Source organism: Macaca fascicularis, chromosome 18 (assembly GCF_037993035.2).
Source record: "Macaca fascicularis isolate 582-1 chromosome 18, T2T-MFA8v1.1".
NCBI classification, from domain to species: domain Eukaryota; kingdom Metazoa; phylum Chordata; class Mammalia; order Primates; family Cercopithecidae; genus Macaca; species Macaca fascicularis.
In genome coordinates, this window is record NC_088392.1 from 22,706,230 (window position 1) to 22,733,541 (window position 27,312).

Here is a 27,312-nt window from a genome sequence, read left to right on the forward strand (position 1 = left end):
GGAAGCTGCAGTCCTTTGAAAGGCTATGCGTAGAAAGGGCCCAGCATCACTTCAAGGCAACCAGAAGGCCAGCCTGGACTCCAGGGGAGGGGAGATAAACTCTCTGTGTGGATGGGAGAGAGATAAAAAAGACCCATGGCCATCTTTGCTCTGTTGCATCATCTTCCCATTTTTAATTAAAGAAGAATACACAGATACAATCTCTACCGATGGTTTTCAAGATGGACCTAAAATCCACACTGAAGGTTCCGCAGTCTACCATTTTGATCTGAAGCAAAACACCTTGTAGGTTAGAGCTCACTGAATGGGTAAGTGCATTTGCCCATCTTGTTACATGGTCACGATGCCTTAATCTACACCACCAAATTGTCAACGACACAGTGTCTGCATAATGAACACAGTTTTTATGTTCAACAAATGAACAGCAAAGACCAAACGAAAAGGCCTTAAACTCCTGGACCACATGATTCAAAAGTGAAGAAGGATTCTAAAGACATAAAAAGAAGTCTGCATGCCCTCACACACACTCCTGACTCTACTGTGTCTATATCTCAGGAAAGGCAAGATACCTGGCACAGAATTTGGAAAACAAAAGTGGCCTCCTATCATTTGTAAGAGGAACAACGAGAGAGAGGGATCCTCTGTAAATATTAAAGGAGATGTTAGATACTAGTCTTTGTTTTTTCCTGTGAAAATGTGGATACGTCATAATTTTAAAAATTGCTGACTCTTTTCCCAGGCTTCAGAGCAGCTGAGCTCATTTGAGTTTTGCATCTACTGAAGGTACCTCCATGCTATGTATATATCAGATGTGTGACGGTATTCTACAACGTGTACAATTCAGGGGCCCCTGCTTTCCCCTAAGCTCATCCTGGACCACTGTCTCCTCCACTTGCTTGGATGATCCCTTTCTGATCCTCCAGTATCTCTGACTCTCTTCCCAGCACAGGACCTTTGGGCGAGCGGCTGCTTGCACGGTGGTTCCACTGGCCCTGTCCACAGGGGTTCTTCCCAGGCCTCAGCTTACAGGCCACTCCTGAGGGGGAGGTTTCCTTAGTAGGCCTCCCCATGATTTCCTGTCTCAGCTTCCTGTTTGCCTCCTTTGGCACATTCATGAAAATAGTAGGTATTTGACTTATGAGTGTCTCTACCATTCATAAAAAAGAGCCATGGTCTGCAGTCTCCACAAGGGCAGGGGCCACATCTGTCTTATGCACTACTTAGCATCTGTAGAACTTGGCACAGTACCTGGACTGCAGAAGGAACTCTGAAGTGTCCCTTAGCCTTACTGACTTTTATGTTTATAAAGGCAGCAACAGCAAGTGAATCACCAAACTTTCTGGACTTAATTTATTCTTTTTTGGAGGAAGGTCAGAATTAATTTTTTTTTTCTTTGAGACAGGGTCTCGCTCTGTCACCCAGGCTGGAGTACAGTGGTGTAATCACGGCTCACTGCAGCCTCAGTTTTCCCCAAGCTCAGGTGATTCTCTTACCTCAGCCTCCTGAGTAGCTGGGACTACAGGCACATGCTGGCCAATATGTGCATTTTTTGTAGAGACAAGGTTTTACCATGTTGCCCAGACTGGTCTTCAATTCCAGAGCTTAAGCCATCTACCTGCCTTGGCCTCTCAAAGTGATGGGATTACAGGTGTGAGCCACTATGCCCAGCCTTTGGATTAAATATTATTAATTTCCTTCCATCAATATCACTGAAGAGCTATTACCTACTCACCCAGGTTTACAAATAAATATTCATTTGTATTTACTACTTAGTGAGGAAATTCATTATCAGTAAGGATTTGTTTTCTAGTCTTTACTATTATCTTACGAATTTAATATTGTAAAATCCTAACATAAAATAGGTCTGGAAAGACAAACTTTCCATGATCTTATATAATAACACTTTTACTATCTTAAAAGTATAAGAAAGTCTAACATGTGGAAAAATTCAGAAGTAACAAGGTTTTTCGATTTTTCATAAATTTTGAATATATCTTCAATAACCAAGGATGAGGTCCAATCCATAACATTGCAGTCCTAGGTTTGAAGTTGTAATTTGCTGACAATCTCATTTCAGGCACATCCAAAATTAGCAACTAATTCTTTACACATACTTTATTAATAGACTCCTGAAATTCAGAGATTAGAGAGAAGCACATTCATTATTAAGTTGGGAAAACATACAAAACGAAAAATAAAAGGTGCACTTTAATATAATGATCAAACAAACATGATAATCAGCGAGGGAAAAGCTACTCACTCAATTTTTAGACTTGTCTCCTACTCAGTAGTAAAATATACGACTGGTACATACAACAGCAAAACTGTTGATAAAATTATTAAACCACAATCAACCACACATCTTGGTTTATAATTTGGTTTTCGTAATTTATAATCTAAGATTCCTGGAAAAGGTTACTTGCTGAGTTACTTAAAATAATCCTTCATTTCTTTTCTAGCTAATCTCACTCTAAAAGGGTAACTTTTAAATTATAACAACTGTTTGGGTTTAATAAAAACCACAAAGAACTTTTTGAGAAATACATTCAGAGGAAAGGTAGCCGTTACCAAAAAGTGATCTTGGTTTGGCTTTTAAAAAAGAAGAGAATAAACCACGAAAGCCTTCAAAGTCCTTCTAACTTAATAAGAATAAAAGTTGCTGACACCTGGTAGTCAAGTGAATCATAAAATCTTTTTTAAGGATACATTTTATTAATTTTTTTTCAGGGTTCTTCCATAACAGTACAGTAGGAAACTCATTAACCCTAAAGGGATAAAGGCATAATCCAATAAAGATAAAAATCAAGATGAACTAAAAATGTGTTTGCTGATATTAATTCGGTAGATAGGGTCACTACATATCCAACTTCTAAACATCTGTGAAGAATTAACATTTTCTCTTTCAGAGAAAAAGCAATAATAATAAGAGCTAATATTTATTAAGCATTAATATGTGCCAAGCACTAGGCTAAACAGCTGGTATATATTATCCCACTGAATTCTTACATCCGAGTCTTAGAAAAATCTATCTGATTCCAGAGATGTTCCAGGAGGACGAGAGTAAAATCAGCAGAGATATGAGGGAGAAAGACCAAAGATAGATCATATATATTATTAAAAAGGTTAACTACCCTAAGTCCTCACTCTCAACCGATTTATTCTTGCTTTATAAACAATGCTAGTGAGCTTGACTAAACACCTAAACTTTAAGCAGATGAGAAGCAGCAAATTAGAAGAGGGAACTGGTCTCTATCCTTGGAGCCACAAGAAATGGTGACTGATAAGCAACAGAAATGAGAAAGAAACAACAAGCAGCAAACATCTCAAAAGATTATGGTGGTCTAAGGACTTTAATGCAGAAACAAAGCGGGCTATACACCCTATTAGGCCCAGACAGCACTGTTGATAAATGTTTATTTATAATAAAGAACGACTAGGTCATAAAATAACCCAGGGCTAGGAAGGTGACAGTGTGTCAAAAAATTATTCAGGTATGTTCAGAATGCTCTACTGAAAGACAGAAATACAACAGTGTGAACTGCTGGCCAGACCATGGGCAGTTCATTTGCAGAAGACCCCAGATGGCCAAGACTGAGCTACAGTTTGCGCTCTCCTGTGCTGGGGGAGCTGGTGGTTTGGGCTTCAGGCCACCTGATGTCCAGGCTCTGCTACCATACTCCTGTGCACCCTAAAAAATGAGTTGACCCAGGTTACCTTTTCAGTCCTTTTCCTCTTTACTACTTTGCTTTAAATACTGTGATAAAGAAACCACCTATTAACCACTTCTCTGAAATTCATGAAAATTTGACAACTGGCCAACACTTTCAAGAAGTGGAGTTACCAAAAGCCACAAACATGCATTCAGTTAGTATTTACAGCAGGGAGACACTTTAGTTACCCGGAGAAAAGTGGTACTGGCACACGAGATATAACAGGATAGACCGGTCTCGCCACGGCTAGAACTGGAATTCCACTTTCACTCACTTCTTGCAGTAAGAAACTGAGAGAAAATTAATCCTTTCATTTCAGTTATTTTAGGAGATAAGCTCTTTTATATATACTTTGCAAATATTCAACTGGAATGCTCTTAATGCATAGGTATTGTACAATCTTGCTTGAATGGAAATTTATTTTGTGGACCTCTGAGCCATAAAAGGACATCTCCCACGTCCAGAAAGAGGAACCATGTGAACACAATACAGATTTGGGGTGATGAAGGAAAAATGGGTGAGACAAAAATGTATTAAATCAGTATTTACACTGAGGGTTATCAAGGAAACCCAGATTTAGGCTGTCAGTAGCATTAACTTCTTAAATTAGTTATTCTCAACACTGACTGAAAATCAGAATCCTGGAAGTACCACCTGGGTACCATGCCCTCCTCCCCCAAGCAATACATCTACTTCTGGCCAGAGGTCCCCCTTAATGTGCTAAATAATCAAACTCAGTGAAATTCTTTTTATCCAGTCTGCATTATCCTTGGTAGATTCTATTCCATTAAGAGTTAAACCTGTTCACTGACAGAAATATCAATAAACTATGATAAAGTAAAAAATCTGCAGACCACAGACTTGTGTTGAGCACAAGGGTAATACCTAATCCTTTTTGCTGCAGTGAGCCATTTAAACACCATTCTGAATGCAGGGTGGCAAATCAAAAATGAGCCATTCAGTAGGCTTGCAAAGATTTGCAAGACCCCAGAACGCTTTTCTGAGAGTTTTAAGCCATGATTTATCCAATCTTTGATATCTGTTCTATAAATACTGCTCAATCCCATCTCCCCTAGCCAACACACTCTACCTCCCACTTTTCCTCCCTCTCTTCCCCCACTTTGGGCAAGTCTTCTTGCATCTGTTTTGCTTGGCAACACACACCAGCATTCCAACAGATGTCACCTGGCCACTGACAGAAGATTGGAACACATTAGGCAAAGTAAGAAACTTGTTCAAAAGGAAAAAACGATCCCCAGTGAGGTTTCTGCCAAGGAAGATCACCAGACTTCCAGGGCTGAGGCGTGGGAAGGCAGGAGGCTCTGAGTCACTGAAGGCCATACCGTGCCATCACCCTTGCATGGCTATCAGGTTGAAAGAATGCTTCCAGGCGCACTGTCTCCCATGGAAGGCTCCCCTCCGCCCCGAGGACTTCCTCTCCTCCCTCAAACACAGAACCTCTGCACAAACCTTAACTGGTCCGCTTAAAGAAGCCTGAGGATAAACTGGCTGTGACCACTTACGATGACCACAGGACTTCATTACAAAGCATGATGCCTATTTCTTTATTTAAATCCACGTTCTAAAGAAAACTTTCAGTAGCTGAGACAAAGAGTGTCTATTTCATCAGAAGCAACTTAAAAATTCTCCGCCCCCATCTCTATTCTTGCCTTTTCCATGAACTAAGATTGTGTCTGTCTATCCGCTCATCCGTCAAGCCCTCAGCCCATTAAGGAAACACATGATAAACTAGGAGGTGAAGGGAATAAACATATTTCACCCCAGAATATGCCTCTTTGATACACTGTGAATGGCAACTCAGAGGGCAGGTCTGTGGGGGGAGATTTGTGCCTGGGGAGGAAACTGCGCTGATGGAGGCCGCCTTTCTCTAAGGCCCTCCCTTGTCCAGATCTAGGGAAGATTCACTGAGAGTCTGACACCTTTAAAGGTCTGAAAGAAACATCTGCCTTCTCTTCTCTGGGAGGGCTGCTGCCTAGGAGGTTTCACCCACGTAACAGGACCACCTCTGCTAGCCAGGCCTCCTCTTCTCTCCCTCTAAGACTCTTTCTTGCCACCATAACCTGATTGGCCACTGTATCCTGTTTTTGGTCAGGCTCTCAGCCCCATTCTTCCTATAACCTCAGGATGGTATAGAAGCTTCTGAACCCCACTGGGGGGGGGTTGAGGTAATCACTCTGCATGCACATTAATACATCTGTATGTCATTTCTCCTATTAATCGGGCTTTTGACAGATTTTTCAGGGGACCATCAGAAGGCAGAGGGCAAACTTTCCCTCGGCCCCTACAATAGGGGCAAAAAATGATGACTCTGAAACTCCAAAACTGAGGGAAACATGCGCAAATCTTGCTCCTGGACAATGCTTCTGAAGGGCCTGCCTCTCTCTGGGGGTGAAGCTTGCAGGATAAATGACCTATTTTAAAAGCTATGTATCAGCTTTGCTTTAATGCCCACACATTATTCATCAATGGACAATACGCCTTATAATAAATGCAATCTGCAAATCAGAAGCAGACTCGCTGGTGCAAAAGTGCAAAAATATATCCACCCACGCCCCGGCATGACACAGGCAGCAGAAAGCATCTTGAAATAACACTTCTTTAAGGAGGAGAAAAGCCTCCCATTTTCTAGGCACTGCAACATGAAAATGACAGGCTAAGTACTAAAGGGAAGACTAACTCCCGAAACAATTCATAATCTTTCCTGGTATTCAGAGAAATGAAAGGGTGTGGAGGGAAACAGCATAGGCCAGGAACCAGGATCTGCCATATACTAAGGCGACATGCACTTCTGCAACGGCCTCTCAGCTCCCGCCTTGCCCTCCATCCAGTACAGTAGCCAGTGTGGTCCATGGAGACAGAAACAAAGTTCCTCGGGAACTGTTATGTTTTCATGACAGATTCTACTATTACCCTTTAAGGTAACATAACAGTCTTCACTTCAAGTATCATAGGGTTTTAGAGTACATGATTTTAAAATATGAAATATGAATCATTTTCTGTAAATTGTAAATGAGGATCTAAGTTAAGGGGCAATCTGAACTCAGAGGACTAATACCTAACCATTAGAATTGAGACATTTTAAAAGTAATCATGTTAACTTCAGGAGCATATTCCTGTAACCCTAGAGCTTTTCACAAGCGAAAAATAACAAAATTGCCAACTGATCAATTCTACATCTTGACTGAATGAATGAAATTTCCAAATTTTAAAATTCTGGGTGACAAATATACGGAAGGCAAGATGAAAAACATCCATTTTCCAAAAAGTCTAATGGCTTAGACCCAGATATAACTGCAGTCACCAGATTATTTTAACAGTAGCCAGTAATCTTAAAACATTCCTATCTATCTGTTCTTCATAACTTTATAGAAAGCAAGTCCACATTAAAAGCAGAGAATAGTGATCTCTTAATAAGGTGTCTGCTTAGATTTGTAACTTCGTCTGGATTAACTCCAACATTTCAAAACACAAGAATCTTAGTACTTATAATTGGTCTTATCATTTAAAAATACTTAAGTGTTTAAAAATCATTCCAAAGTCACATCTATGAATACTGCCACCAACAATCTGCGTATATCATTTTCAACCACAAGTTCTCCAATTTGATATATTCTCTACTGGCATAACACAACAGTATAATGAAGAACTTGGCAGCTGGACATTTCTATCTTTCTTGTTAATCCCTTTGTGTGACTCACCTACAAGACCTACTTCGCAACGGAGGAGACGGTCGGAAGGGGGGAACCTCAGTACTTCTCCAGTATTTACTAGAACTTTACTAGAGAGATACAAACCCACTGGCCAAAATATGCACATAATTAGACACTGAAAAGATATACATATGAGAACTTACATGAATCACTAAGAAAAACATCTGGTGTTTCCCTCATTTTAGTTTTTTTCATGGTTCAGGAATTTAATACTTTTATATGACTGAATCTGTCCAACTTCTGTGATTTCCTTTTCTGTTTCTAAGGTTAGAAACGTATCATCCTTCACAGATCTGATACTCAATTTTCACTGCTTCTTATTCTATGATGCGAAACATTTTATATGAAATTATTTATCCTGAATTTAATTTGGCACTTGGTTTAGGTTGTAGATCCAATCAACGTTATAATTTTTTCAAATGGTTATATGCACATATAATTGAATACAATGTATTCAAATGGCGGAAATATGATTTATATTTCTTTTTTGTTGCTAAATCTAAATACATAAAATATTTAAATATACGTACTATATATAGTTAACATGTCTCATACCATACAGATTAGCATTTTTCTTACATAAATGTCATATCCAACAGAAATGCAGGGACGTATTTAAAATATTCATTTCTTTAGTTTTTCTTCAGGATAAATTCTCCACCGTATATATAAACAGTTTCTTTATATACTCTATAAATAAAGCCTACTCAGTTGGATACAGTGGCTCATGCCTATAATCCCAGCACTTTGGGAGGCCAAGGCAGGAGGACCGCTTGAGGCCAGGGGTTTGACATCAGCCTGGGCAACATAGTGAGATCCCCATCTCTACAAAAATTTAAAAAATAGCTGAGTGTGGGGACATGTACCTGTGGTCCAGCTACGCGGGAGTCTGAGGTGGGAGGATCACTTGATGGAGGCGCAGTGAGCCATCTTAATGCCACCATACTCCAGCCTGGGCAACAGAGCAAGAACCCATCTCCCTCCCTCAATTCCCCAAAAGAAAGCTTAATCCTCTCTGTTCCAGTTATGATCCTACACTATGATGTTACAATGAAAGTGACAACAATCCATTGCATTCCTGGGTCTCCGCTACCACCACTGAATGGCAGAAACTGTGCCTTGGTATTTCCTTGTCCTCAGCATGGCCTGGCAGGTATTCAGAGAACAGCTATGTGGAAGGCAGGCCAGCAAGGAAGGAATTCATTCAACTCCACATTTGATGGAAAAACAGAGGAATTGTTTGTGATGATAGCCACACCCAAGAAATCTTCAGCAATGTTTCACATGAAAAATAATTTGCTGAAACCTGCTAATCACGAACAACGCAATCCGGAGCCAATATGACCACCACATTCCCGGGAGGCACATCTACCTTCAGTGTTTCAATGAGGCTCCTCCCACTGGCCCACGGAGACAAATCTGGTCACTTTTCAGCATCCAGTTCCAGTACTGCCCCTCCATGACACTGTTCCTGTCCCTCCCAGCCTGTGCATAAGCGACTGTCACCCAATGCCTTGCTTAGTGCCTGCTATCGGGAGTAAGGCTTCTTCTGCTAGGTAGGCCTCACCTTAGCTGTCCCATCTGTTCGCGAAACTGAAAGCTCTATAAACCAAGCTCCCTAAGTATTTACATTTCCAACACCAAGAAGGACAGGGCTTCCCGTGCAGTGACTATTCAAAACTAATTATTGCATACTCAAGAGAGAAAAAGAATATTCTCTATGACTGCAAAAGTAAAGCTCTCAGGGTTGGTAAATGGGTACGAAAATACAGTCAGATGGAGGAGTAAGTTCTAGTGTTCAACAGCACAGTAGTCCCTGTTCTCAGCACGATAGTTAACAAGAAGTTACTACATGTTTCAAAATAGCTAGAAGAGAAGATTTGGAATGTTCTCAACACACAGAAGCCACAAATGTCTGGAGTGACACATATTTCAAATATTTCAGTATGTAATGATTTGATCATTACACATTGTATGCATGTTAACAAAATATCACAGGTACCCCCATAAATAGGTACAACTATTATGTATCAACTTTTAAAAAGTAAAGCTCTCACTTTCCTCATCTTTAAAATTAAAGGAACTGGTCTGCATAATTTCCAAGGCAACTCACAGCTCTGTAAATCTGTGAATCTAAAATTTAAAAATGACCCCTGCAGACATTAGCTGGAGAAAAATGCCATAGTGCAGAATGCAGGAGCTTCTCTTGCTGATATAATTTCAACCGAGGGTGCAGGCAGGCATGAGGCACACTGTGTCCTTAGCATTGCTGTGTCCTTAGCCTTGGCATTTGGGCACCTAATAATGCATGCTAATGTGTATAACATCGTTTTTGGATTTTATAAAAGCAGATAATTACTGTAATAAGAAGTTAGCAAAAAAGATAATTACTGTAGTAAGAGGTTAAATCAACTTAAATATTCAAACTAAATTAAAATATTTAAAGTTTTATTACCACTTTATCTCTCTTTTATTCGAGTGGAAAAGCACAATCAGTAAGGTCCTATGGAACAGATACTATGCATAATGCATTTTAACTCATGAGGAAGACCATACAGGGGAAGACCAGAGGTATGCTGGTCGTTTTCAGTGTTCAACTGTGACTAATTCCTTCCAAAGTTCAAGAGTCATGTTAGTTCTGCAATGTAACTCCTAGGAAGAAAACCTCCTGGATTTAAAGAAGTGCTAGATTGTTTGGTGGGAGCTTAATACACATTATTATATTTCAGGATTTCTGATTCCACCCCAACTTTTCTATTCAACTCAATTTAAAAAAATCTGGACCAAAACAGTTGTTTCCCTTCACAAGGTAACTACCTAGCCATGCATTTGAAAAGAACATGAGAGAGAAAAAAAAGGGCCCAAGAAGGACTATCACGCTTGAAAATGTCAAGAAAACGGATGAGTTATGACATGTACGAGTCATTCAATGTATTTTAAAAGTCTACCAGCTCTCGATTGACCGATAGAAGAAAGAGAAACTGGCCGGGCGCGGTGGCTCAAGCCTGTAATCCTAGCACTTTGGGAGGCCGAGACGGGCGGATCACGAGGTCAGGAGATCGAGACCATCCTGGCTAACACGGTGAAACCCCGTCTCTACTAAAAATACAAAAAATTAGCCGGGCGAGGTGGCGGGCGCCTGTAGTCCCAGCTACATGGGAGGCTGAGGCAGGAGAATGGCGTGAACCCGGGAGGCGGAGCTTGCAGTGAGCGGAGATCCGGCCACTGCACTCCAGCCCGGGCGACAGAGCGAGACTCCGTCTCAACAAAAAAAAAAAAAAAAAAAAAAAAAAAGAAGAAAGAGAAACTAAAGCTATCAGAAATGATTAGAACTTCAAAGTATTTAACATGCTTAGTAACAACTCCAGCCCATTTAACCTGCTAGAAAGAAGTAAGCAAGATAATGAATGATGATGTGGGTTGAAAGTAGGCTCCTCAAAGTTATTATATAGGGAAGTAAAAGTCACTTGACTCACTGTCATCTATAAAAATTAAGTCACAAAAGAAGGCTGTGTAAACTCTAGGAACCTGTGAAAAGCTGATCTGCCTGGGGAAATTCCAGTCTCTTGCTACCTGGAGGAATTTGCTCTGCTTACTGGATACGTGGCATAACGCTTAACATTAAAACAAACACCGAATGGTTTCCAGAAATAGGGAGGTTGTGCAGGCACTTAAGAGAACCAATACAGTTTCTGAATACTAAAGTGTAGCAACAAGTCAAATCAGAGAGAGGAGGGCCCCCTTCCAGCTCTATTTATGATCCATCCTTTTATTTGATTTCATGACCTGTCCCTTCACAGAGATTTATCACTTTACTCAAAAGTGAGTAAAAAAGTGAGTGGTTCTAAAATTCTCAGGGCATAAAAAATAGGTTTCTTGAAATACAATCCATTCCATCCTCCATCCTGAAAAAAACCAAACTTCCTGTCAAAACATGGTGATGCCTAGAGACCAGGAAAGTGCCCGTTCGGGACATGGCATGAAACCAGCCAGGACATCAGGGGCTAACTTTCAGGCCCACTCACATCAGGCCACCTATCTCACTGCGTTACTCGTTTATCCTCCTCTGTATCCTAATTGGCCCAAGGAAGCCACAGGGGAATAATCAAGAGATTCCAAAGGAGAACTCCAGTGAGAACTTTACGCATTCATCATGCACACTGAGAGAAGATTATTTCTTTTTCTTCTTTTTTTTTTTGAGACAGAGTTTCACTCTGTCGCCCAGGCTGGAGTGCAGTGGCACGATCTCAGTTCACTGCAACCTCTGCCTCCCGGGTTCAAGAGATCCTTCCGCCTCAGCCTCTCAAGTAGCTGGGATTACAGACAGAGGCCGCCAAGCCTGGCTGGCTTTTGTATTTTTTGTAGAGATCGGGCTTTGCCGTGTTGCTCAGGCTGGTCTCGAACTCCTGGGCTCAAGGGATCTAACTGCTTCAGCCTCCCGAAGCGCTAGGATTTGACATGAGCATCTGCGCCCAGCCAGCATTTCTTAAAACCATTTTATCACAAATAGAGACAAAAGTCCAGGGTCTGGCACTGGAATGTGGTGAGCGAAGATTATTTCTAAAAATCTTTCAAGGCCGGGCACGGTGGCTCACACCTGTAATCCCAGCACTTTGGGAGGCCGAGGTGGGTGGATCACGAGGTCAGGAGATTGAGACCATCCTGGCTAACATGGTGAAACCCCGTCTCTACTAAAAAATACAAAAAATTAGCCGGCCGTGGTGGCGGGCGCCTGTAGTCCCAGCTTCTTGGGAGGCTGAGGCAGGAGAATGGTGTGAACCCGGGAACCAGAGCTTACAGTGAGCCGAGATTGTGCCACAGCACTCCAGCCTAGGTGACAGAGCAAGACTCCGTTTCAAAAAAAAAAAAAAACTCTCAATAATCTCCACCTGCCCGGAAATGTACAGACATTCTGTAATACCTGCTTTTGCTAATATTTTACACATTCCATCCTTTGGCATTCTTAATTTTGGACCCAGAGTGGGGCATATGCAGCAGGTGAAGGCTGTTTTGGTGCTCTCCCTCGTGCAGGACATGGAATATCATGCTGCTTGGTATGAACTAAGAGAACTAGAAGATTGCAGACAGGAGGATAACCTGTCCGAATAATCACCAGTCAACTCTGAGGTGGGTTTCCAAAGTTTCCTTTGACATTTACAGAGGAAATGTAGACATTCTGGTACCAACGTGTAGAATCAGCAATTTCAACACCACCTACGAATTTCCTGCCTTTTCCCATTCTTGCAAATGGCTTAATATAATTAAGAATTAAAAAGGTAAACGTATTTAGGATAGCTAACCTGTATCGCCCACAGTAATATGCAGTTAATTATTTTTATTGAAAAACATGCTAGATCATTGCAAGTTGCACAAGTAGCATTACCATTTAGATTTGCCTCAACTATACAGAAATATTCACCAACTATCCAGGAACCATCAACTATCCAACATTTACTATATTTTAAGGTAGTTTTTACATACAGGAAATTTACTCTGGTACTGTGAACTTTGATGAAAAGATAGCAAGTTTCTTATCAATATGTATTATAAAATTAGAGAATTATTTCAATGACTAGGAATTTTGCCACCAGGTTTAGCCAAGAGAAGCAGCTGCACCATTTACGAAAACTCTCTAAAAGACAGCATCTAAAATAAGACATACTCCCAAATATCTCCCTCATTTTAAAGTCACATAATGTGGAAATTTTGTAGAGATAACACTATATTGTTTCTTGAAAGTCTCAGTCTATACCAAAGTAAGAGTAGACTCAACCACTGGAAATATTGCAGCAAAATGACATGGTAAAAAATATGCTAGAAATGCAAGCTAAAATGTTATAAGGCTTCCAAATCAACACAGTAAATATACTTAAGAGTCCTTTTCTATAATGCATAGTTCAGGAAGCAATTATTTTCCAAGACTGCATTTGGTGTTAGGGACAAATACTTAGGAAAGATGAGATGACAGCAGAAAGAGCATCAAAGCTAGTTATTAAACATTTCCAGGTATGCCATAAATGGATGTTGACCTTGTGTTAAATGCCATGCTGATCAAAAAATGACCGTTCACAATTAACCTAATTAATCTCCTAGGGGAAAGACTTGTATATTACAGATATCTGGTTCATGAATCAGGCACTTCCATGGACACTTTCATTTAAACCTAACTATGAACCTACGAGCTGGACATTTTTATCCTCAAACTTACTGATGAGGAATAGGCTTAGAGAGGAGTCTAAGTACTCCAGGACAAAAAACTAGTAAACTGCAGAGGATGGCTCTTTGGGTCCCCAAAGAAGCCTTCTTTCGCCTTCAGGACAGTGCTGCAAGGCACCAAATGAAGTTATCATCTCTAAACTTTTCAACAAAACTCACATCACAGGAAGCATTAAACTGCTTTTTGACTTAACACATACTTTTTAATTGTACAAATATACACACACACATAAATACACATTCCCATTTTAGGTGCACTAAGTGATATCATAGTATACACTATGATATGAACATAATGTTATTACACCTAACAACGGTATCACATCCTGTCATCTGAAACAGTGAAATAACACTATTTCACATGGGAGGGTCAAGTGAGATAATGCCTCCACAAGGGGACAGCCATAAACATTAAGTGAAATAAACAAAACATTCCTCAAATTGTGAAGCACTACAGAAACATGAGCTACGCTGCAAGCCACGTACAGTTTCTGTTTACAAACATATCAGTGTCAACCTTGTGCACTGCCTATCCAACTTTTCAAAACATCCCTGAAAACAGGTGACATTTAAAGCTATAGATTGGTTTATTCTCATATAAAACCACATTAAGAGACAGCATTACTATACATGAGAGAAGAAAGGTGATAGAATCCGATCAGAAACCAAGTCAATGAAAAGAATGCTACTTGTTTTTCTTATCCATTTTTATTTTTTTGAGACAAGGTCTCATTCTGTTGCCCAGGCTGTAGAGCAGTGGCAGAAACATAGTAATCTCAAACTACCGGGCTCAAGCAATCCTCCAACCTTAGCCTCCTGTGTTGTTATGTTTTAAAATAAAGGGGTGGTTAATACACTGGATACTCGAGTTATTTTTAGGGTAAAAAAGGGACATCAACTAATATTAATGTCAAAAAATGTCCGTATATTAAAAACATCTTCTGTAAAAGACACTCAAACTAAAGTGCCCCCAGATGAATTCAGATATTCCTTTGTTGTTCAATAAAAGGAATTTTTAATCACAAGAGATTACTACACTACTTCTGTGAAGTATATGTCCACTGAGAGGACACAGAGGAAAGTCCAGACAGCTTGAGATGAAAGAACGCTCTCTTCTTCAACAGCATATGCAGTAGGTGTTAGAATTACTGCTTTTGTCCGGGTGGGCCCTCCTCCCTCTGTTTACATTACAAACTGTGTCAGCAAGACACTCAGATAGTCCCTGAAACTTTCCAAGTAACGGGTGTAATGTTATATACACAGTAGACCTTGAGTACTTCGTCACACCAATGAGATTAGAAAACTGGCTCCTCAGGCTTGTAAAATGCAGAGTTTCACAGTTATTATGCACAAAGTGGCATACAAAGGGGGCACAAATGCTGGTAAATGTTGGTCCGACTTCCTCAGAATAATGCAGTTTAAGAGGCTTGGAACCAAACCAAATAACCCAAAAGCTAATTTATAAGAAAATAACTAAGTTACTCACTAAATGACTGCTAATGACTGTCACAGACCGAACTGGTCAATTCCAACAATTCTGAAAATTTTTAACTGATTATAATTGATGACTATACGAATGAATTCTTGTCTACAGACAGCGACAGACCAGGTGGAAAACGTATCATCACAAGGGTTTCCACTGTATTTTTTCTAATAATTTAGTTGGTTAACATTTTTTGGAGTCATGTTACATTTTAGATTTAGTCGTGGCAATATGTTTGGGAGTCACAGATAAAAGTACTCAACAACTTAATCTTGTAATAAGGTCTAAAGTATAGCTTATGAAATATGAGCACATTGTCAAATCAATCCCGAGCGGTATTTCCGAACCCAGGAAGACTTTCCATATCATTCCAACACCAAATTGCAACAGATTCTAGCTAATTTTTCATGTAAACTTAATAATGTAATGTCCTTCAGACCAAAGCAGTGGATATTTGAAATGCCAAAAAAGCTTGGTGGCAGCCAGACTGTAGACGCCCAAGTGAATGTTTTCCTTCAAGATAAGTAAGGCGGTGGCAGCTGCTGCCTAAACTTAACACCCCTGTCCATCTGAAATGCGTACAAAGTTGCTGAATGGAGCAGGCAGTTTTGTTATGTGACCAGTTTTGGTTTTGTTTTTTGAAGAAAAATCATTCTGCTTAAAGGAAAATCAGCTTACTAACCACTTACTAATTTATGTATGTGCACAAAAATACACACATATGAAAATGCAAACTACTGTTCACTAGTTGGAACTTACTCTCCAAGAAAAGCTCTTTATTCCAGAATTTATATTCTCCAAATGTGTAGAAACTTGTTTTTCACTACATAGTCCTTGCAAGTTAGAATAGCCCTTTTAAGCAAGGTACACATAAGTTTTAGTTTATTCAATTTGTTTTCTAATTACATTTGAAAGTTCAAACCAAATGAGTTTGAACTTTTTTGACTTTAATTGTATGAATCCCTTTGTCCGCTATATCTGACCTGCAAAGTGATTTCAGTTTTTGATAATACAACTGAATAGTTATCAAACTTTAGGAAATATATTTTTGTCAATCTTCATGTGTTAAGTGGTCCAAGTTCAGCATGGAATTGTGTTACCGAACAAAGCCTACAACTGTCATGATGGTAACTTGTTGGGGTGGGGGTTAAAGGCTACTATAATATCAAAACTCTGTCAAAATTTGTACCATTGTGTAATATATGGTATAGGTTCCGACCAAGGCAAAGCACTTAGCTGTTTCCCAACAGAAGAGTTTGAGATAATGAAAGAAAGGAGATACATGGAAAGAAAGAGATGAAGAAAAACAAATTTTCATTAAGCATCTGATTGTATCTTCAAAATGATGACAACCAATGATAGAGGAGTGACAAAGTTTACTTAAAAGACGAAACGTATTTCTGAACACAAAGCAATAAAAGACAATACAATTCTAGAGTAATACTCAGACACTCACTTTTCTAAATCACTATTCACAAGTGAAATCCAAACAAAAAGTCCCCTAGACATTTACTAATCGTATCCTCAAATTGGCAGTCACATGAAATTCAGGAGAAAAAAATATCCAATTCAAAATATAAGGAGCTTGTTCTTTAAGAGAAAGCACTCACTGGCTAGTGGTTACTACTAAAAGAAACCGAACTGATTAAACTTTTCATCCCACTCTACGAAAGCTGCAGAGTCATCATATGCCTGGTCGGATGGAGTGTGCAGCTGTCTCCCTGTACTCCATTTCACTGAAAGGGAGCGATCAGGAACAGAGAAACAGGAAGGCCAGAATCTGTTCTAAGGCGTCTATTTCCACAGCTGGAGACAGGGTACTTACTATTCTATATACAGCATCCCCGGCTTGGACACTCAAGTGGACAGTGTTAAATTGCACGGCATGCCATCTGACCATTAATGAGTCCCCGTCAGTTTCCCCTAGCCTTGGGCCATAACCCAGTTGTTTTAAAAACACATCTCTTAGTATCTCAGTAGTGTCACTTGTGGGACAGTAATGTCGCTATGCCACAAGTGACACTACTCTCGTTCAGTATTACTTAATGGGACAAAAAAATAAAAAACAACAAAAAAACCCAAAGCGAATTATATAACAACGACTGACCTGACCCCCTCAGCAAAAAGGCCATGACAAATAATCATATTTCACCAAACTTTACATTCACCTTCTTTAACTATTAAGAGACGAAACTCAGGTCCTTTGCAATATCCTCACCTTTCCGAGAACTGATTGTTTTTAAAGTATTGTCGCAGGTTATATTTGCAAGCAGCTTTTTAAATGCATTTCCACCATCAACATGTTGGGGCACTGACTTGGTTTTTGGCAGATTAAAGTAATAAATTTTATTCAAAATTCTTCTATTCAGAAAAATAAAAGCAGGGGGAAGGTATTCTGCTTGGATTTCCCAAACAGACAAAGTTGGTTGACTTTGAGGACCTACAGAAGACATTTGCAGAAATGGTGTTTTGCGCACCAAACTCTGGACCACAAATCATCGTGCCAGAACTCGGCCAAACATTCAGATCCGCTGGCCTGAAGCAGGGAAACTCCCGGGACAGAGGGTGAGGTTTATTTTGGTTACGCCGCAGAGTAAGCATCGAAGTTGAAATCAGTAAACACATGTAAACAAGCCGTGAACTTACCGTGGCGTCAGCTCCCGTGGAAACAGGGCTTTTGGCGCTTTTCTCCTCGGGATTCTGGGGAGCTTCTTCCGGCCCCCGGGTTACAAGAATTCTAAAATGCTGCTGCCCCGCGTTCTGATCCTGCCTGATCTTAAATGTGCACCCCTGGCCCTGCGGAGTCCTCTCTGCGGAGTTCGTCCTGCGGATTTCGGGAGCCATCCTGCCAGCCCGAGGCGGTGCCTCCGGGGCTCCCCGATCTTCCGTGGGGCTCCCTCTTTCGCTTCGGGGCTGCGTGGGGTACGAGGTGCTCCTCTCCAGCCGAATGCGGGGATACCTCACCAACCTGTCCCCCTTTGTGCCCGTGAAGCCAAAGTTGAGGTCACTGCCTGACCCCAGAGCGCCTTGCTGGGGCTGCTGCAACTGGAAGACAAAACACCGCTTCCCGGAGCTTCCAGAAGCATCTGGAACGTGCTGCAGGGACCAGCGCCTGGGCTCTGCCGCCGCTGGGCCGCCCTGGCCATCCGGGCCGAGGGGCAGCAGCCTCACCTGGCGCACGTCGGCGCTGGAGGCGCGGTGCTGGATGCGCAGGCCCGGGGCAGCCTCCTCGGGGCAGTCCACCGGGCCAGGGCACCGCACGCGGCGGCGGCCGCCGCACGTGCCGTTGACCTGGAGCCCCGGGTCCCGGGCTGCCCTCGGAGGGGAGTTCCCGGGGGTGTCCCTCGGCGAGGGCTCCCGGGAACCGCTCTGGGGCGAGGCCCTCGTGGTGGCGGTGGCGGTGGCGGTGGCGGAGGCCTGGTCCCCGGGGTCCGGCGTGGTGCACGGAGGCCCATCGTCGGCGCCCTCGGGCGGCCCGCACCCATCCGTGGCCCCGTCCGCGGCCTTGCGCTGCAGGGAGATCTGCACCGAGGAGCTGCACGTGGGGCGGGCGTCGATGCTGGTCAGGAGCTGCGGGATGAACATGGACGAGCTCCGCTTGAGCGCGCCCACGCCTCCCTGCAGGCCTCCGTCGCCATCCTCCCCTACGTTCTGGGCGAAGGGGTGCGGGCTGTTCCTCCGTGGTAGGGTGTGGAATGCCATGAAGAAGTCGTCTTCTCTCTCCTGGTCTAGGATCTCTGATTCGGGGGCTGTGTTGCTGCGACCAGAGCCAAAATGAAACCGAAGCCGATGGGCCATGGTGACCAGGGGGGCCAGGAGGGCGAGGGCGAGCGGCAACAACAGGCCCGGCACTGCCAGAAGTCACAAACCAAAGACACAAACTCCAAGAAAAAGTGTCCCATCTGCCAAACTGTTAGCACTGCGGCACCAGGAGCGACAGATAGCAGAAATAACCCAAGTGGCAAGCGGCATTCCAGGCATGATTGGATAAGAGCAAAAAGCTCTCATCCACACTGTGACAGAGGGTAGGGTGGCCAGAACCACATGACCGCGCTCTCCCCCTCCAATGCCAGCTTCTGGACTTAGAGGAGTTTTCCCCCACTCGCTTTTTTTTTAAACGGCAAGAGCCTGAAACAGCACCTTCCCAGCTGCTGCTTTTCCATCAGAAAGGAGTGGCCCCAGCAGGGCGCTCTCACAGCTGACTAAGGCAGCAAACACACTGCAAGCCACGCTGCTATAAATCTAAACCACATCACATTCACAGGGCATTTCTTTCCCAATGGAGCACAGCGCTGGGACTCTGTCTAACCTGTGCAGGGACCTGGCATGTTTAACAGCACACACGGTATTTCCCCACCTCCCACCACACATGGAATAACGACAAGTAAAATATGGCTTGGCCACCGGGTAAACCCCTTCCCAAGCATTGGATACCATGTTTCTGTTATTTATGACATCACTACACTACCAGGATGGAATGCAAACTAATAAAACAGTACTATAAATACGATTACACACCCCACAGAGTTAGTGTCCGTTTAATGCTAAATAATTAGACCAGGATCTACAAGTAACAAAATAGCTAAAGGGAGGGGAGGGAGCGCGACGTGCTACACACCCAGTTGGCCTCCTGCTATCACAGCATTTTTCATTTAAAAGGTGTATACGTGTGTGTAGCTCACACATGACTGGCAGACACCAAAGTACCAGAGAAAAGGAACCCAGCTGGAGAAAACATTGTCTCCCATATGCCAGGTAGGAAAGAAAACGTCAACGAAAAAACAAACAATAACAACAAAAAACAAAAGGAAAATTGAAGAAGGGAGTGCATGTGGATTTTTTTTGTGTGTGGTAATAATTTAACTTAAATACCATGCAGAAGAAATGCTGCCTAGAGCTGACTGCTCTCCAGTACGAAGTCAGCAATATTACCACAGTTGGGACACAAATATGGAATCTTGCCATGTTTGCAAAGGACCAAAAAAGACTTAAGAAATGGAAGGAAAGGTGCACAGTCGAAAAACTGTCCTCAGATTTGTAGTTAGCTTGGAAATATGCTGTATTTTAAACTCACTATTTTCTATGATCCAGAAACACCAATTAGTTAACAAAGAGGTTTATTTAGAGGGGGTGAAAAAATAGGAGGGGAAAATACCAAGCTGCAAGAGTGACAAAAAGTTTATTTTAAAATCTGCAAAGCATGACTTTGTCAATAGCCCTAGCATCCAGGGTGTGGTGGATTAACCCTGTGTTTACATACATCCAAATCTGTTTTCTAAAAGCATGTGTTTTAAATGCCAAAAATGACCTCTAGAGAGAAATGGAAGCTAGTCTGTGTAATGCTAGAACTTCCAAGTACTACCATAGCCACATATTGTCTCCGCTGGGTTAATAGCCAACAAAGAAAAACAAAACAGCAACACCAGCATTCTTTGCATAGTAACCACACTGCAGATGGCCTGGGGCAAAACTAGGCATCAATATTATAAAACACAATTTTTCAGATACAGCTTGTATTCATACAAGATTTCTTAAAAGTTTTGGTTTGGAAGCATAATTTCAGACCCAGGGCAAGATCACCTCAACTACAGTCATTATTTCAGATACGGAAATGGGAAACAATTTTTTAACAGTAAATTTCTCTTAACAGAAGAAAATAATGAACTAAAACACATCAAACAAGAAGCCGTTTTTCCTCAAATTTGACCCCTTCCTCATGTTAAAGAAGAGATATTATACTCAATAATTGGAGAATAAGGATTAGTCTACAGACACACCCGTGTCTCCAGGAACGTACTGCTGTACTACTCAATACTGCCTAACTCACTTGGTCCTCACTGGATGAGAGATGGAGAGACAAGAACTGCACCCTCAGCAGAATCTCTCATTCAATCTCACAAGAAAGTACTTTTATGCATACAACAAAAGTGGTTTAGTTACACTGTAGGATTGTTCATCACCCAACATCCCTTACTTTAATGGAAAATATACTAGGATGGTAGGCCAGAATCTGTTTTCTCTTTTGGAGAATAATACCAATCAAACCACCACTGGGCTGGGACTTAGGAGGCCAGCAGGTCAGCCTCTGGCACCTCCACTGACTGAAGTGTTTATGTAAAGGCTCTAGACCTGGTTCTTCTCATCTAGAAGAACAGGAGTTAAATGAGTTATTGTATGAGGCTCCTCCAGTTCAAATATTCTGTTAACATCCAGCTATTAAAAAATCTGGAGTTTCAGCTGAATTCTGCAGAAAGGATTCTTAAGAACACCTTTGAACCAGTCAACATACCATACAAGTTTCAGGGAGGGTAAGTCTGAGAATGACTGACTGCACTGAATTATAGCGTCACTTCTGAAGGTACCTTAGGGACTTAACATGGTAGTGCTCATTTTCATAGTTGGAACACCTGGTTCACAGCTACCTGATGTACACGTTTTAGTTAGTTAAGAAAGCAAAATGTGCTTCATAAAGTCCATTTCTAAAATGAAATCTGGCCAGGCACGGTGGCTCATGCCTGTAGTCCTAGTTATCCTGGAGGCCTGTTTGAGCCCAAGGGTTTGAGGTTACAGTGAACTATGACTGCACCACGGCACTCCAACCTGGGTGACAGAGGGAGACCCTTTCTCTAAAAAAAATAAAAAATAAAAACAAAATGAAATCGTAATTATATCAGTTATTTATGTATCGATCTTCATAAACATATTATATATATATCAATCTATATATAAAATGTTACTTTATATGTGTTATATGCCTCAGGCATATCTTTGGTTCTGTAAAGGTACGTTCTAAGGTTCTCTCTTGAGAAAGCAACCACTTTTAAAATACAGCTTGACTTTACCTGCTAAATGTAGATTCACTTTTTGCTATACACGATTAATTAGATTGTTATTTTTCCAGAGAGAATTACCATAGATTTGCTACTGAATGCATCCCAATATTAGGGTCTGGCTTTCATTTAAAAGCTGAGTAAAGTTTGTTTACATTCTTGATGGCCTCTTTAGAGATCTGCCTACCGTTCTGTACTCCCAACATTAGAGCATGAGCATACGGACTGATACTATCACCAGTGACTTTCGTTAACATTAACTGCAATAAAAATACACACACACACACACAAATACATTTTGTATCCTAGCAACATAGAAGTATTTGTTAGGATTTTGAACGTCAAACTAGTAGTGGGACAAAAACAGTCTTCTTTTTGGGCACATATACTGTCATAAGTGCAACATAAACAAAAGTTTTAAAGATGCTGCTCTGAAAATCCAGTTAATACAAAATGAAGCAAAATTCAAATACAGGCATCCACTTACCAGTCTATTTTCGTCAAATACTTCAAATAGGAGTCTGTGATTAGATGGGTTTACCTATAAGGAACATAAATAGTGTTTTTTAAATGAGCAGGAATCATTCGAATAGCGATGTAAGGAACAGAAAGAATAAAATACTGCTTTACAATGAGCCCAGCTCAATTGTATAATGTGAACAATTATCCTACTGTTCTGGAAATTCTATGTGTATTAAATCAAATTTCCTATTACTGATTTCTATATTATACTGCCCCGAATTTAGGCATAGCAAAGAAGAAAAGACTCTTAGCTGTTTTTCTAAAATAAGAAAGGATAGTTGTAAATAGCTTTAAAGAGTTCCTAACCTCTATACAAGGCATTCTCATGACTGTAGATCAAAAAATGTCTATTCCTGAGGATATTTCTTAGGCCTGATAGCAGTAATAGTAATGATAAAAATAATGAAGAAGATTGTAATAGCTTACAAGTGTGTGTGTGTGTCTGTGTAGAGAGAGAGAGACAGACAGACAGACAGACAGAGACAGGGTCTTGTTTTGTTGCCCAGGCTGGTCTGCAGTGGCATGATCATGGCTCACTGCAGCCTCAACCTTCCAGGCTCAATTGATCCTCCTGCTTCACTCTCCTGAGTAGCCTGGACTACCATGCCTGGCTAATTTTTGTATTTTTTTGTAGAGATGAGGTTTCACCATGTTCCCCAGGCTGGTTTTGAACTCCTGGGCTCAAGCTATTTGCATGCCTTGGCCTCTCAAAGTGCTGGGATTACAGGCATGAGCCACTGTGCCCAGCCTGTGTGCTTATTTTTTAGGCACTGTCTTGTTACTGGATATCAACAATCTATGATCTCCTTTAATCTTCACAGCAATCCTACGGTATATAACTATCACGCAATTTTATAAATGAGGAGCCGAGACCCTGAGGTTCAGTGAAGTAACTTGCCCATGAGCCCACAGCCAATGTGTAGGGCAACCAGGACCTGCACTAGGTCTGTCCTGCCTGTCTCCAGAGCCTAGGCTGTGAACCATGAGACAGACCTGGAACTGTGGGGCAGTGTCAGAGCTACTGGGCTTTCAATATCTTTTTGCTTCCTTTTCTTTACCAAAACCTCACCAAAATGGCCCATATCATCTTCCAAACTCAGGTATCATTTACTAAGCACCAACCATGTGTGTGACATAGAGCTACATGTTCTCATTTACATAATTGCATGCAAATCCTGGAAACAACCCTTCCAAGCAAGCATTCTCTCTCCTATGTAAGAGATAAAGGATCCCAGGGAGACTGAGAGTCCTCAGGTGGCCTTTCCAGGGTCACTAAGGCTCTAAATGGTAAAGCCAGAGAGGTGACCTAGGCCCTCGCTGCTTCATGGTGGAGAACCCATGAAATAACACTTGACCATACAAGCACAGGTAGCTCAACTTGTGCTTCTGGTCCTGTGGTCTGCCTGCAGCCTGGCGACAGAACAAGCAGACGGAGTTTGCCCTCTGTTTAGAAGCTCTATGAAGGGTCGCACTGCTCACTAATGCGACCACAGGCTACAGGCAGGAGCTAGCACATGGTAGGCACCCAATAAAGATTTATAAAATGAATAAATATAAAGATGTTAAGAACCTGTAATCCCAGCACTTTGGGAGGCCGAGGCGGGTGGATCACGAGGTCAGGAGATCGAGACCATCCTGGCCAACGTGGTGAAACCTTGTCTCTACTAAAAATACAAAAATTAGCCGGGCGTGGTGGTACATGCCTATAGTCCCAGCTACTCAAGTGAGGCAGGAGAATCACTTGAACCCAGGAGGCAGAAGTTGCAGTGAGCTGAGATCGCGCCACTGCACTCCAGCCTGGTGACAAAGTGAGACTCCATCTCAAAAAAACAAAACAAAACAAACAAAAAAAACCTTAAGAAAAACTAACAAAAATAAAACTTAAATGTGCCTACTGCCAAGATTAGTTGAAAAAAGTATGGGATGTACTAACATTTATGTAATTGTGGCCAGTGTTCCACTGAAAGGAGTCTAAACACTTTAGAGGTTCACAAGTGGAAAGCTGTATTTGAGAGTTAACTAAAGGCCAAGAGCATCTATCAGCCCCTATTAGCTTTCTTTTTCAGTCCTCCACAGGGTAATTTCAAATACATCTGGTAGAGGCTGTACATAGGATTTCACCAAGTATGAAAATATCCGTGCCATATTTCAGCTCTGAACATAATAGAAAGCAGATGCTGTATGTAGTAGTCTAAGTTTGGAGCACAAAAAATACTACTGCGATTGAGAGGAAGAAATCAGGACCAATTATAATGGACCTCATGGCAATATTGGCCTTTGGAAATCTGCACTAATCAGAAGACCTGCATTATTTCTGGAGGCAAGCAGTTTTTAATATCACCACTATATAATTAAGGTACCTTCGTTTTGAAGAGAAAGCCCTTTCTTTCAATTAAATAGCTGAGCAGTCTAATATTTCCAAAATTTCAGTAGTAAAACACAGCAACCACAAATGCTCAATAAGCAGAAATCTCTGCTAATTCACATATTTCAGTCATTTTGACATATACCTATTCTAAATATTAAATATAAAAGGTTGAGGAAATCTTACCTAATTCCACCATATTTCGATTCCAGAAGTAATTTTATATTATACACATATATATGCACTCAATATTTCAATTACCAAAATTTTCCTAACTAGAACATAATTGGTAAGTTTTATGTTTCTTTTTAATCATGTTGCCTCTAGTGTTTTACTCTAAAATATTTCATAACCCATCTCACAGAATTAAACCGTTCCCATAAATGATATTTTATCTTGTTTCTTAGAGGTTTGAGTTCAAAAGATGAAACATGGTGTTTGGATAATTTTCTTTTGACATCTCCAAAACACTCCTCAATGAAACAAGTCCGGATTATGTGACCACTACTTCTAGTCTTTCAAATTTTGGGACACATTAGGAGGCTACCTATTTTTCCATCCTAAAAGGAATTTCTCATTAAAAATTTAAGAGCTTTTCCTCAAGATGAACTGACTGTGATAGTCAACCTGGACGTATCAATAACAATTATTACCAAACAACGAAAAACTTACCCTGAAATAAAATTCTTCATTCCATTTTGGGTTCAGCGTCTGGAAAAGAAATTATCTTGTAGTATCTTTTAGGCTTTCAAACATTAGCAGTTACTAGTATAATACAGTCTACATATTTGCTTAAACATTTTTTTGATTAAAGAAAGCTAAGAGAAGCATTTAGTCAATTATTTGAGACTAGCATATAAACCAAACTGGAGGGGGAGGGAATGTATTTATGAAACAGATGCTTCATAGATACGAAACCTTAAACTGCTGCTATCACCAGAAGGAAAAACATCAGAGGCTTGGAAAGAGTCCTTGTGAAAATCTAAAAAATTCCTTCAAGAAATTAGCATTGATATGATTATTCTACCAAGAAGGAAATGAACTTTGTTGACTTCCCTCTACCTGCTACAAATCTGTTTTGCAGAGTCATGAAGCAGGTGGGGGAAAGTTGAACATGTTCATTGTTTATATAAATATTGAAATCTTAACATTTTATAGAGAGCAATACTGAGGATCAGATTTTATAACAAGAAAAAAAAAAGACCAAATATAAACCAAAAGTGTATTATTTTTTTTTCTCCAAAAATAACAAGGTTAAAAACTACTTGTCTTTAGTCTTCCTCTTCATTCATCCATCTGTTCATCTTTCTATCTCCTTAAATATACATCTCACAAGGAGATGGCAAGGATACCTTTGTCCTCAGCACGGAAGAAAGGACTGCCAGATATCCCCCAAAACTAAGACGACGCACGTTCTAGGAAGGAAGACTGTACATGTGTGTTTGTGCATCTGCACATGCATAAGCCTCTTAAACACAGCTCTTAAAAATTGTATGTAAAAATCGGAGACTGAAAAAATCACTTCACCAACAGCGACGGATATTTTTAGTCAAAATGATACTTATCTTCATCAATCTATTTCCTTTAATAGATCAGTTCAGGGAGATGAAAAAAAATCAATAGATTGCAACATAAAAATAGGAAACACAGAGCTCACACAACACTGAACCGGCTTTTTAAAAAATTCAGCACTTTCCCCACCCACAACTCCACAGTGAATTCAATCCTAAATAATGGGGTTCATGCTTTTCTCCTGTGTGAATGAAGCCAAGGATGGTAATGAGCGAGGGGAGGGGAGGGGAGTAGAGCAGCAGGCCTGGCCTGCCTCAGGCTGCAGTCCCGGAGGGTAGCTTCCTGGAAATGCACATGGGAAATGACAGGCGAGGAAAGCAACAAGACAGGAGAGCACAAAACGAACGAAGAACCAACCAGTCACAACACCACAAGGAGAGGAGGATGACGAATGCAGCAGAGGCATACGAACCAGGAGGTGGGCAGCAGGAGAAGCAGAGCAAACCCAGCTACGGGGCTACACCCTCAACCGTGGAAAGGGAGGGAGAAGGAGGACCTCCCTTTCAAAGGAAATACATTGCAATAGCCCCAATCACCACCGGCTTTGGTCCTGGCTCCGTATCCAGCAGGCAATCAAGTTTCCCAGCTGCCTTCCTGGTGAGCCTTCTAGACAGCCCCCACTCGCCTAGAAACTGAACCAGCAACAACGCCTAACACAGGGAACAATGGCCTCCGTCCCTCGCAGGCATCCTCCCTGCTAATCAAAATACTGGCTCCTGTTTGCAAAACAGATTTTTAATGCCAGTCCCAATGCCAAGTGGAGGACACACTGCAGTTATGGTTCCTTACACAAAAGGACCTGGCCGCCTGCATGGCAGCAAGACAGTTACAATTTTTTTGAAGCACTCATGCTGTCCAGAAAATGTTCAGCAAAGTGTTAGAC

General features: G+C 41.3%; 1 protein-coding gene across 50 annotated transcripts in view; it reads right to left on the reverse strand.

Annotated features, from left to right (window-relative positions):
• The window catches only part of NEDD4L (NEDD4 like E3 ubiquitin protein ligase), a 368,857-nt gene that overhangs the window by 133,485 nt on the left and 208,060 nt on the right, over positions 1-27,312 (reverse strand). For 42 of the 50 annotated variants that reach the window (XM_074022439.1, XM_015439728.4, XM_074022435.1 and 39 more), the window contains 2 exons: positions 25,530-25,568; positions 22,458-22,511 (listed from right to left, as the gene is read on the reverse strand). In XM_074022439.1, the coding sequence (XP_073878540.1) occupies positions 22,458-22,511; positions 25,530-25,568 (93 nt within the window). Of the gene's footprint in view, positions 1-17,786; positions 19,064-22,457; positions 22,512-25,529; positions 25,569-26,841; positions 27,075-27,312 lie in introns of those variants that run through there. The other 8 variants (XM_065533739.2, XM_065533738.2, XM_065533736.2 and 5 more) reach the window with 2 other exon arrangements.